This window comes from Tachypleus tridentatus, chromosome 4 (assembly GCF_004210375.1).
Source record: "Tachypleus tridentatus isolate NWPU-2018 chromosome 4, ASM421037v1, whole genome shotgun sequence".
Lineage (NCBI taxonomy): Eukaryota > Metazoa > Arthropoda > Merostomata > Xiphosura > Limulidae > Tachypleus > Tachypleus tridentatus.
The window spans coordinates 93,780,090-93,793,216 of record NC_134828.1 but is presented as its reverse complement, the minus strand read 5'-3'; the positions used below and the strand labels follow the sequence as shown (position 1 = coordinate 93,793,216).

The following is a 13,127-nucleotide window of genomic DNA, read 5'->3' as shown; positions in this document are numbered from 1 at the left end:
TCTAAACACAAAATTAGAATTTTCGTATGCGTTTAGCATGTTTCATTACATATTAACCATGCTTGAAACTAATTTCAGCCGTGAAGGATATATACGTTCTACGCTGTAGGTAGACGACGGCTTTTCCAGCAAAATTCTTTTACGCCTTGTACGTTGTCTGTCAGTCATATCTTTACCGTGAAGTAGTTCATGAGAGATGGGTCTTTCTAAAGGCACACCTATTTTTATCGATTTTTGTTAGTTGGTATGATTGTGAACGAACGAAGCTCTTGTTTATGTTTTCATATGTTTTTATACGGTTAATATTTATAAAGTAAGTCTTTCAATAATGCATATGTAAACACTGTTAGATTACCAAAATATGACGCTTTTGTTCCTTAAAGAAATGTGTAGAAAAAAAACAAAAACATTTTTATGTTATCCTTCGAAACGTATAAATAATAAAACATTGTGACACAAAAATACGGTATTTTATTTTGTAAAGTATAATTAGAGACAGGCAAGTTATTCATGTGTGTTATTAAATATCTGATTTAATATCAAAAGATGTCAACTTGTATTATTTGGAAAGCATCAATAGCATGATAGCTAAAACTATATAAAGGTGTGTGTGTATAGCAAAGCCACATCGGGCTATCTGCTCAGCACACCGAGGGGAATCGAACCCCTGATTTTAGCGTTGTAAATCCGGAGACATACCGCTGTACTAGCGAGGTGCCTATATAAAGGAGAAATACCGTTGTTGGAAGAAAATATTAAATGTAGAATGGGTGATATATCTACTTTTTTTGTGGAATATAGTGTGTTGTGTATAACTCGTGTAATTACTGCATAGCTGTTTTAGTTCTCTCTCTGGTATTGTGAACAAATGTGAATGATAAGAAAATAAACCTTGCTGATATTACATGTTCCTTTAAGTAGTTTTTCCTGTTACGTCATCAGGCTCGCATATAAGGCGTACGAAATATAATCATGAAGAACTGATAAACTGTACGTCTCATAGCAACATGTGTAAATTTTTTGTGCACACACACAAAACGATATTGATAAATGTGTGTAAATATTAAATAATACTGATTTTAAAGTGTATCTCTGGACGACTGGAATGGTTGATGACAATCTTACTAATAAAGAAGGTCGAAACGTTGTTCTCTGCTTTATTACTAAATGTTAATACCTATACCAGACGTTCTGAGATACATTTTTACTTCAAGGGGTTTTCCCGTCATCACGAATCACGTAATACTGATTTAATTAACATGAAGACAAAAATGGTGAAGCGAAAGGGTTAGGTTTCCTGCAAGTACTTGTTACCTCTTGATTTATGGAGCTAATTCTGTGGAAATTGTTAATAGTTTAAATAATTACTGAGCCGTCAATTATACCGATTGATTTTACAAGGTTTAATAACACTTGGTTCCACATATTTAATTATATTTATTTTTTGTCTCATACGACACTCAAGTTTTATAAGGAGTGACAAAAAGCAGTTCAATAAAAATATTAGTTTTCAGTGACACATCTTGAGAAGACACTAACTAACAGTTAGTGGGATTAATTGTAATATTAATGGTATTGTTGTTCATATTCAGGTGTCTTGAGCGTTCTATTAGGTACGAAGTAAACTTCAAAGCCGTAAACCTGTGAGCATTTTGTGGCATAAAAAACTTATAAAACATTCTCATAAGCTTATAAGCTTATTGAGTCTATGATTGATAACTTCAATTAAAATAGACTAATTTTTTATGTTACAAAAATTTAGAGAAAATCGACAAATACACCATTTTTTTGTAACTGTGAACAAACGAGAGTCAGAAAAGTAATGTCTTTTAATCATAATTTTAGTGCAATGGAAACACATTGTGTTGGTGTAATCCAACAAAATTTACGGGACTGTTTTACAGACAACTTCTAATGTGAATAATCTACGTATTAGATCAAGGTATCCAAACACATGAATGGCTCGGCATGGCCAGGTGGTTGAGGCACTTGACTCGTAATCCGAGGATCACACGTTTATAATTTTCTCGGAAGTCTACTAAACATCATCTATTCTTACACTTTATTTGCAGCAGCATCTGTCAAAATGGGCCCCCGCATGGCCAGGTGGGTTGAGGTGTTCGACTCGTGACCCGAGGGTCGCGGGTTCGAATCTTCGTGGGGCCGTTATAATGTGACAGTCAGTCCCACTATTCGCTAGTAAAAGGGTAGTCCAATAGTTGGTTGTGGGTGGTGATGACTAGCTGCTTTTCCTCTAGTCTCACACTGCTAAATTAGGGTCGGCTAGCACAGACAGCCCTCGTATAGCTTTACGCAAAATTCAAAACCAGACCATCCAAATAGATGAATTTTAACAAATATTTTAAAATATTTATCATGATAATTCAAAATAATAAGTCACATGCTACCTTTTTTTATGAGAAAATAAAATGTTTCCAGCTAAGTCTTAAGGTAAAACATAGTATATGTTCATAACAGTTCCTATTATGACTTTCGATTCCAGTCATGAACTTTAAGAACAATTCTTTTACACGATCTAATGCGGTTTAGCCACGCATTGTAATTTATAATATCTTGAGTTTGAGCCACTTGTGCATTTAATTACTGGTCCAGTGTCGTGTAGCGTTACCCATAGTTCGTAACATTTCTCGATCATATACTAAAACAACGAACTTTTAAGGACATTAATGCACATATTAACACAATTTTTGGTGTCGCTTTTCGTTTTAATAAGATAACTATAATTACTTTTTACTCTTTTAACATTGTCTATATATGTACACGTGTTTCCTAATTTTGCGATGAGTCATATCTTCAGTACTCGCGGTAAACCTGAGAACTTTTAACGCTAAAAATCAGTTTTCGATACACGTGGTAATGAAGAAGAGGTCATAGAGAACTTGACCCTCCAGGATATGAACTTTTCTTACCCAAACACCGACACAGAGAGAGAGAGAGAGACGTGGTAAGGAGGAAGAGGTCATAGAGAACCTGACCCTCCAGGGTATGAACTTTTCTTACCCAAACACCGACAGAGAGAGAGAGAGACACGTGGTAAGGAGGAAGAGGTCATAGAGAACCTGACCCTCCAGGGTATGAACTATTCTTACCCAAACACCGACACACAGAGAGAGAGACACGTGGTAAGGAGGAAGAGGTCATAGAGAACCTGACCCTCCAGGGTATGAACTTTTCTTACCCAAACACCGACACAGAGAGAGAGAGACACGTGGTAAGCAGAACACAGATATACCATTACGAAGCTGTGTGCCTTTAAACAAATAAACACAATTTTGCTAAATGAATGATTTCACTATATGGCGTTAGCTTATACGAACTTATTAAGGTAGGTAGATTTAATTTTTTGATATAATCGCACTTGAATTATGAAGTAGAAGTGATTGATATGAAACTGTTATGGTTTTTAAAATTTACTGAATAAGACTGCGGTGCTCTCGAGCGAGAACAACTCATGACGACGTTTACCATTTTAAAATTTTATATAGAAATTACATCATAACCTAGAAATTATATCATACCTCAAGATATAATTATTACCTCAAAATAGCAACCTTCATTTCTGATTTCAAAATTATTTGAGCTTGAGGGAGGAAAAGAAACTTTCCCGAAAAGTCGATGACACGATGTAACACAAATTGTGTTCCTGGATAGTATGTGTTATTACACTATGTAAGACAATTGTGTTACTGGATAGTATGTGTTATTACACTATGCAACACAAATTTTGTTCCTGGATAATATGTGTTATTACACTATGTAACACAAATTTTGTTCCTGGATAGTATGTGTTATTACACTATGCAACACAAATTGTGTTCCTGGATAGTATGTGTTATTACACTATGCAACACAAATTGTGTTCCTGGATAGTATGTGTTATTACACTATGCAACACAAATTGTGTTCCTGGATAGTATGTGTTATTACACTATGCAACACAAATTTTGTTCCTGGATAGTATGTGTTATTACACTATGTAACACAAATTGTGTTCCTGGATAGTATGTGTTATTACACTATGTAACACAATTTTTTTTTCAGGATAGTATGTGTTATTACACTATGTAACACAAATTTTGTTCCTGGATAGTATGTGTTATTACACTATGTAACACAAATTTTGTTCCTGGATAGTATGTGTTATTACACTATGCAACACAAATTGTGTTCCTGGATAGTATGTGTTATTACACTATGCAACACAAATTTTGTTCTTGGATAGTATGTGTTATTACACTATGTAACACAAATTTTGTTCCTGGATAGTATGTGTTATTACACTATGTAACACAAATTTTGTTCCTGGATAGTATGTTTTATTACACTATGCAACACAAATTTTGTTCCTGGATAGTATGTGTTATTACACTATGAACACAAATTGTGTTCCTGGATAGTATGTGTTATTACACGATGTAACACACATTTTCTTCCTGGATAGTATGTGTTATTACACTATGCAACACAAATTGTGTTCCTGGATAGTATGTGTTATTACACTATGCAACACAAATTTTGTTCCTGGATAGTATGTGTTATTACACTATGCAACACAAATTTTGTTCCTGGATAGTATGTGTTATTACACTATGTAACACAAATTTTGTTCCTGGATAGTATGTGTTATTACACTATGTAACACAAATTTTGTTCCTGGATAGTATGTGTTATTACACTATGCAACACAAATTTTGTTCCTGGATAGTATGTTTTATTACACTATGCAACACAAATTTTGTTCCTGGATAGTATGTGTTATTACAGTATGCAACACAAATTTTGTTCCTGGATAGTATGTGTTATTACACTATGTAACACAAATTTTGTTCCTGGATAGTATGTTTTATTACAGTATGCAACACAAATTTTGTTCCTGGATAGTATGTGTTATTACACTATGTAACACAAATTGTGTTCCTGGATAGTATGTGTTATTACACGATGTAACACAAATTTTGTTCCTGGATAGTATGTGTTATTACACTATGCAACACAAATTGTGTTCCTGGATAGTATGTGTTATTACACTATGCAACACAAATTGTGTTCCTGGATAGTATGTGTTATTACACTATGTAACACAAATTTTGTTCCTGGATAGTATGTGTTATTACACTATGTAACACAAATTGTGTTCCTGGATAGTATGTGTTATTACACTATGTAACACAAATTTTGTTCCTGGATAGTATGTGTTATTACACTATGTAACACAAATTGTGTTCCTGGATAGTATGTGTTATTACACTATGCAACACAAATTGTGTTCCTGGATAGTATGTGTTATTACACTATGCAACACAAATTTTGTTCCTGGATAGTATGTGTTATTACACTATGCAACACAAATTTTGTTCCTGGATAGTATGTGTTATTACACTATGCAACACAAATTTTGTTCCTGGATAGTATGTGTTATTACACTATGCAACACAAATTTTGTTCCTGGATAGTATGTGTTATTACACTATGTAACACAAATTTTGTTCCTGGATAGTATGTTTTATTACACTATGCAACACAAATTTTGTTCCTGGATAGTATGTGTTATTACACTATGTAACACAAATATTGTTCCTGGATGGTATGTGTTATTACACTATGCAACACAAATTGTGTTCCTGGATAGTATGTGTTATTACACTATGCAACACAAATTTTGTTCTTGGATAGTATGTGTTATTACACTATGTAACACAAATTTTGTTACTGGATAGTATGTGTTATTACACTATGTAACACAAATTTTGTTCCTGGATAGTATGTGTTATTACACTATGTAACACAATTTTTTTTCAGGATAGTATGTGTTATTACACTATGTAACACAAATTTTGTTCTTGGATAGTATGTGTTATTACACTATGCAACACAAATTTTGTTCCTGGATAGTATGTTTTATTACACTATGCAACACAAATTTTGTTCCTGGATAGTATGTTTTATTACACTATGCAACACAAATTTTGTTCCTGGATAGTATGTGTTATTACACTATGTAACACAAATTGTGTTCCTGGATAGTATGTGTTATTACACGATGTAACACAAATTGTGTTCCTGGATAGTATGTGTTATTACACGATGTAACACAAATTTTGTTCCTGGATAGTATGTGTTATTACACTATGCAACACAAATTTTGTTCCTGGATAGTATGTGTTATTACACTATGTAACACAATTTGTGTTCCTGGATAGTATGTGTTATTACACTATGCAACACAAATTTTGTTCCTGGATAGTATGTGTTATTACACTATGCAACACAAATTTTGTTCCTGGATAGTATGTGTTATTACACTATGTAACACAAATTGTGTTCCTGGATAGTATGTGTTATTACACTATGCAACACAAATTGTGTTCCTGGATAGTATGTGTTATTACACTATGCAACACAAATTGTGTTCCTGGATAGTATGTGTTATTACACTATGCAACACAAATTGTGTTCCTGGATAGTATGTGTTATTACACTATGCAACACAAATTGTGTTCCTGGATAGTATGTGTTATTACACTATGTAACACAGTTTTGTTCCTGGATAGTATGTGTTATTACACTATGTAACACAATTTTTCTTTCAGGATAGTATGTGTTATTACACTATGTAACACAAATTTTGTTCCTGGATAGTATGTGTTATTACACTATGCAACACAAATTTTGTTCCTGGATAGTATGTGTTATTACAGTATGCAACACAAATTTTGTTCCTGGATAGTATGTGTTATTACACTATGTAACACAAATTTTGTTCCTGGATAGTATGTTTTATTACAGTATGCAACACAAATTTTGTTCCTGGATAGTATGTGTTATTACACTATGTAACACAAATTGTGTTCCTGGATAGTATGTGTTATTACACGATGCAACACAAATTGTGTTCCTGGATAGTATGTGTTATTACACTATGCAACACAAATTGTGTTCCTGGATAGTATGTGTTATTACACTATGCAACACAAATTGTGTTCCTGGATAGTATGTGTTATTACACTATGTAACACAAATTTTGTTCCTGGATAGTATGTGTTATTACACTATGTAACACAAATTTTGTTCCTGGATAGTATGTGTTATTACACTATGTAACACAAATTTTGTTCCTGGATAGTATGTTTTATTACACTATGCAACACAAATTGTGTTCCTGGATAGTATGTGTTATTACACGATGTAACACAAATTGTGTTCCTGGATAGTATGTGTTATTACACTATGCAACACAAATTGTGTTCCTGGATAGTATGTGTTATTACACTATGCAACACAAATTGTGTTCCTGGATAGTATGTGTTATTACACTATGCAACACAAATTTTGTTCCTGGATAGTATGTGTTATTACACTATGCAACACAAATTTTGTTCCTGGATAGTATGTGTTATTTCCTAATTGCTTATGTTGTAAAAGTACAGAAAATGGCCATTATTCCCTTCAAACTTTGCTTCTGTCCCATTAATAATGAAATTTAGAAATTAACCTATTTTCTGTGTAAAAACGGGAAACTTTGCACATTTTCATTTACATAAAACAACCTATGAATCAAGACTTGCTTGTATTTATACTAAAGTTATACAAAAATGTTTAGAAGTGAGTAGTTTTTTTGAGATTTGCGACTGTAATGTAAATCACTGTCGCGTATCAGCCCCCAAATATAGTCTCGGCAATCGACTTTGTAAGACCAAGTTTTCGCATCAAGTCTTTGGTTCGGGTAGTATGGGTTTCTCTCACCAGCTGCACCTCTGGAATTGTAACCTGGATTTTCAACATCTACCTCCTCTTCTGATTTGCTGCTCTCTTCTGAGGATGGTTGCTTTTTCTCTGGAGGAGTGGGTACAGTGAGCTCAAGGCAGTGTGGCACTGGGGCGATGGTTGATGGAACGTCCGGATACATGATAGCAGATGCATTCTTGCCAGCCGGACGTTTGGAAGAGGCCACCATGAAGAAATAGCAAATGCTTGAGTGGTCAGTGGGTTTACGCCAAAATCTTGGAATAGCGAACTTCATGGTCATGGTTCTCTTTTCCCTTCTGTACCATCCTGTAAAAGACCAAAATAAAATTGTTATTTTGAAGAATAAACTTATTTCATCCACAACTAATGTGTAAGAGGTTCATGCAAAATATTTTAATATGTGATATTTTTTCTATACTATTGGAAATTAAAAAATGAGAAGGTATTTAAATTTTAAAAGGTCTAAAATGTGTATAATATAAAATGTTACTATACAACCAGCAGAAATTACCCTTCATATCTACTAGAGTATTTTAGCAGTGCTCGCAGGTAAAATGAGATGACCAGGGTTTGTCCCTGACAGGCATGCCGAAATATACCTTATAGGCTTCACACATTTTAGCAGATGCTGTCACAGAGTACTTTTTCAATCTTGTCTTGATAAGTTGGCTACATACGTAGCAGAATGCGTATGGAAAATGCTTGCAGCTTCTTGATGCTATCACTGATAAAATCAGATAGGTCTATGTGTTCACTTAGGCAGCTAGAACTAAACTGAAGTGGTGAGTGGTGAGCCCATGTATATATGTATATATATTACTATGGAAAGTTCTAGAAAATTCTAAAGGTTTTTTAAATTCTCGTAAGTTCTTCAACATTTTAAAAAGTTCTTGAAAATTCTCTGTTAGCTACTCAGCACTGAATCTACCTGGAATGTTCTGAAAAAATGGGTAAATTTGAAAATTTCATTCCACAGGTCACAAAAAGCAAAGTTTGAAGAGAAAAATAGGTCTTTTTCATTTACTTTAGGCATAAGCAATTGGAAAATAAGACTTTCTGCCCAGGAATAATAAAAAGTAAAAAACATTTGTTACATCGTGTAATGATATGTCAGCATTATAACTTGATGTAAACAGAAGATAACTGTCAGTTGTTGTAGGAATAACTGAAAAGTAATATTCTTGTTCACAATTTATATTCATGAAGATTAAATATGTAGTAGAGGGAGTGATAACACACACTTATATCATTTATAATCTATAATCTAGCATGTATAAGCGGGAAAATATAAATTTTAGATTATTTGTTAGGAAGATGTTTTCTTAGCTTCATGAAGAATATGCCTTTGCTTTGATCCCACAATGAATATTAGGGTAGAATGAACCGATGTTAGGCAAGGCCAAGTGGTTAAGGCGCTCGACTCTTAATCTGAAGGTAGCGGGTTCAAATCCCTGTGACACCAGACATGCTCGCCCTTTCAGCCGTGAGGTCGTTATAATGTTATGTTTAATTCTACTATTCGCTGGTGAAAAAGTTGCCCAAGAGTTGACGTTGGGTGGTGATGACTATCTGCCTCCCCTCTAGGGTTACACTGCTAAATTAGAGACGGCTGGAGCAAATAGATTTCGTGTAGCTTTTCACAAAATTCAAAAAACAACAACATAGGCTGGAACGATACTGGTCCCGGCATGGCCAAGCGTGTTAAGGTGTTCGACTCGTACTCCGAGGGTCGCGGGTTCGAATCCCGGTCGCAGCAAACATGATCGCTCTATCAGCCGTGAGGGCGTTATAATGTGATGATTAATCCTACTATTTGTTGGTGAAAGAGTAGTCCAAGAGTTGACGGTGGGTGGTGATGACTATCTGCCTCCCCTCTAGTGTTACACTGCTAAATTAGGGACGGCTAGAGCAAATAGATTTCGTGTAGCTTTTCGCAAAAAACAAACGAAACGATATTTTATTATTTTTGCAGGACACTGTTATTAAGACCAGGTTATGTTACTCTATTTCTGCCCTTGTAATATTATGTCAAGGTACATTTGTGATTATCATATATTAGATATACTCTGCATTGTTACTATCTTATGTTTTCATATTTCTTTAGCGTTTGGAAATTTGTGTTGTTTGTGTCCTATTTGAGGCACATATGTTAGATGACTGGGAAGCGTTTTCGCTTGATGGTGATTGAAATATTCTGTATATAATAGCGCTAGTTAATGACTTCAGTAGGGGCATTTATCGTCATTGTAATGTAATCTGATATTGATTGATCAAACTTATTGCCTGCACGTTGACAAACATAATGAATTCATTCTTCCCTTGGAAGATGTTGCGAGTCATGTCTCTTTACCGTGCTTTTCTGGAGACGGGGAGGAGTCTTCAGTTCATGTATGTGTAGCTCAATTTATGTGTTGCACACAAAATCCTCTTTGTGCAATTTGTGGTGGATCTTAATTTTTAATAAAAACGCTTTCTTTAGAAACCCTCGTACATAAAGCTTCCACTGAAGCTGCTAAATTTAGTCAGCCCACTTCTTTGTATAGCAGATCTTATACTTAGGAAATGTTCTTTATAAGGTGATGCTATGAAAAACAAAGGGCTTAAACAGATGGAATGCAGCTGTTCCTATGTGTCAAGCTTGAAAGTGAAAGTAGGGTTAAGTTCAGGCTTAGAGATTTTTCTTTCAGGTATAGACGTACAAATTGTCAATAAAAATAAAAACTATGGGTTGTACAAGAAAACGTAGTTTGTGCTTCTTTCTCTAGAAAGACGTCATTGCAGGATATTGTTTTTAGTGTGTGCCACAACGCATCTCTTTGAGGCTTCAATCAACCTTAGCTATCAATACTGTTGGCATAGCAACACGAGCTCAGACTTTGTCAAGTATAGATTACCTTATTTACTACACATTTCAAGTAGAAGAAAAAAATAAAGTTACCATTGAATAAAAATTAGTCTAATTTCGTGTTTCAAAAACTAATATAAAACTTGTGAATATAATTCGTGACTTTTGCATACATTGATAAAATAATTAGTTTATGCGAAACCTGGAGGCAGAAAGGACAAATATCCTAAAACATTTTCATTTGTTTGTTAAGGCAAAGTCGCATTAAACTATTTGCTTTGTTCATCGTTGGGAATCAAAACTTGGAGTTTAGTGTTTTAAATCGTAGACGTACTGCTGGCCCACCGGAAGACAGTCTACAACAAACGTAACGAACATGTTAAAGCAAAATCAGGAGTAATCTCTGATGTAAATATTTGTCTAATGATTTAGACTGAAATATATTTCCTAAAATTATGAAGTTAACGTGGATGTCTTTGTACATGTTGTACAGTACACATTATCTTGAGCAAATAATGTTTCGAATATTTATCATTTACATTCACATAAAGAATTAAAAATAACACGAGAAACAGTTAACTAAAGCGTGCGTAATTATTTATATAAAACATTACACATGTTTAATATAGACTTTAATGGTAAAATAACATATTCTTATTTATATACCGATTACTTACCTTCTAATCTTCAAGCATTCAACAACACCAAAACTGCTCGATTGAAATCCCTTGCCGTAACGTGTTTTTTGTTGTTGTTGTTTACTGTCGTATTTCTTCTCACAGTGGATTTGACAGCAAAGATAGCTTAGTCATGACCGTATGTACGCTAAGTTAATTTCTGTATTATGTTTTCCGAATAATAGTATTAATAATAGATCCCAGTCAAACTCAAGATCAAACGTAGTGACAGACAAATAAGTTTTGCATGGTTACCATAACGTTACATTCTCAAGATGTTTTAAAAATCAATGTTGCCGTCCAATGAAATCATTGATTTAAAAAAAAAATGCCTTGTATTATTGATCGATCGTAAACTGGAGGTGTTTAAAGCAATCCGGTTTTCTGGAATAAGAAAAAACGTCGTCTTGGACGCTAGAAAACTGAATATAAATGTTCATTTGTGGTCCACAGACACAGAAGAGAGAATATTTTGATGTCATATGTACCACGTGTCTGCTTAGATTCACTTATGGCTGCCAACAGGAAAAAAAAAAAAAAGGAACTTTCTAGAGGCATTTATGTCGTTGTTTTTAGTAACCTTAAACTACCGTAAAGTTGGAAAGAACAAAAAATACATTTTGCTGGAGTACTTTATAACACGTTTTTCTTGATAACTTAGTCTTGAAGCTTGTTATTGTTGGGGAAAAATAACTTTTCAAAAACTGTACATCATCATCTCTCGTTACTTGAAAGTTAAATTGTTCTTTGATGTTAGAAGAAATAAAAAAACCTGGTTTCTGGGAAACTTTATTTCTGATGTCTTGAAAGATCTTAAAGGTCAAACTGAGCTCTCTTCCTTTTTATTGGAAATACAATGCTTTTATATTGTCACCTGCGATATTTTCAAGCAACACACTTAGAATTGGTGCACCATTTGTGGCGTTTTACACTTTACGTGATGTGTGTGTGGTGGATATCTTGCTGGAGGTACTTACATTATTTCTTCTGCTACGTGGAACTCACATTTACAAAACGATCTGATCGTTGGTCTGCTTATGTGGGAAGACAGCGATTCCTATAATGGTGTTGATAAAATTTTCGAGATTTTTTTCCTGAAGTGTAACTGAGGTTTGAAATTATGAATTGGTGATAACCGTTTCAAGTGTATAAAGCCACTTCTGTATATTTCGAAATTATCAGTTTTATTACAGGTATCGTAGAGGCTCTGTATATGTTGAACTAATATTTTTAATGTTGTGGAATCAAGAATGAAATTTTGTTAACCTCTGCACGTTTCAGATGTTTCTCTGCAATACGCCGAAATTCATTAGTTGTTTTGGAAGTAATGCACAGTCAAGCCATCTTTAAGAGAACCAAAAATGAAACAGTTTGGTCAACTATGTGTGTGTTTTTCTGATAGCAAAGCCACATCGGGCTATCTGCTGTGCCCACCGAGGAGAATCGAACCCCTGATTTTAGCGTTGTAAATCCGTAGACTTACCGCTGCATTAGCGGGGGGAAGTTTGTTCAAAACCAGTCTCTCGCTGTACCTATTGTAAATACATAATACACTTATATTACTACAAGCAACAATTTAATAATGCACAGTGTGTGTAAAGTAGAATTATGTTTCATTCTTTAGAATATCCTTTGTGTAATTTATTTTTAAACATTTTGTAGATTTTTTCGCAATCAAAGAGTCCATTGCTTAACTAAATTTGCCATGATTATAAAAGGTAGAATCTATCGATGTATAATATTTGTTATATTTGTAAAATAAGTAGATTGCTTTAAGTATTTACTCATGTAATAATCAACTTTAAATGTAATAAAATTAAAAAGCAAGACCATGTTCT

At 34.0% G+C, this 13,127-nt stretch overlaps 2 protein-coding genes across 2 annotated transcripts in view; one reads left to right on the top strand and one right to left on the bottom strand.

Annotated features, from left to right (window-relative positions):
- LOC143249705 (neurotrimin-like) overlaps positions 1–13,127 on the top strand; it is a 110,381-nt gene that overhangs the window by 58,299 nt on the left and 38,955 nt on the right. The window lies entirely within an intron of this gene.
- LOC143248385 (uncharacterized) lies at positions 7,434–11,563 on the bottom strand. The gene is made up of 2 exons (XM_076496744.1): positions 11,290–11,563; positions 7,434–8,073 (listed from the first exon to the last, which is right to left on the bottom strand). The coding sequence occupies exon 2, from the start codon at positions 8,045–8,047 to the stop codon at positions 7,604–7,606; it is 444 nt and encodes a 147-aa protein (XP_076352859.1). The 5' UTR covers positions 8,048–8,073; positions 11,290–11,563; the 3' UTR covers positions 7,434–7,603.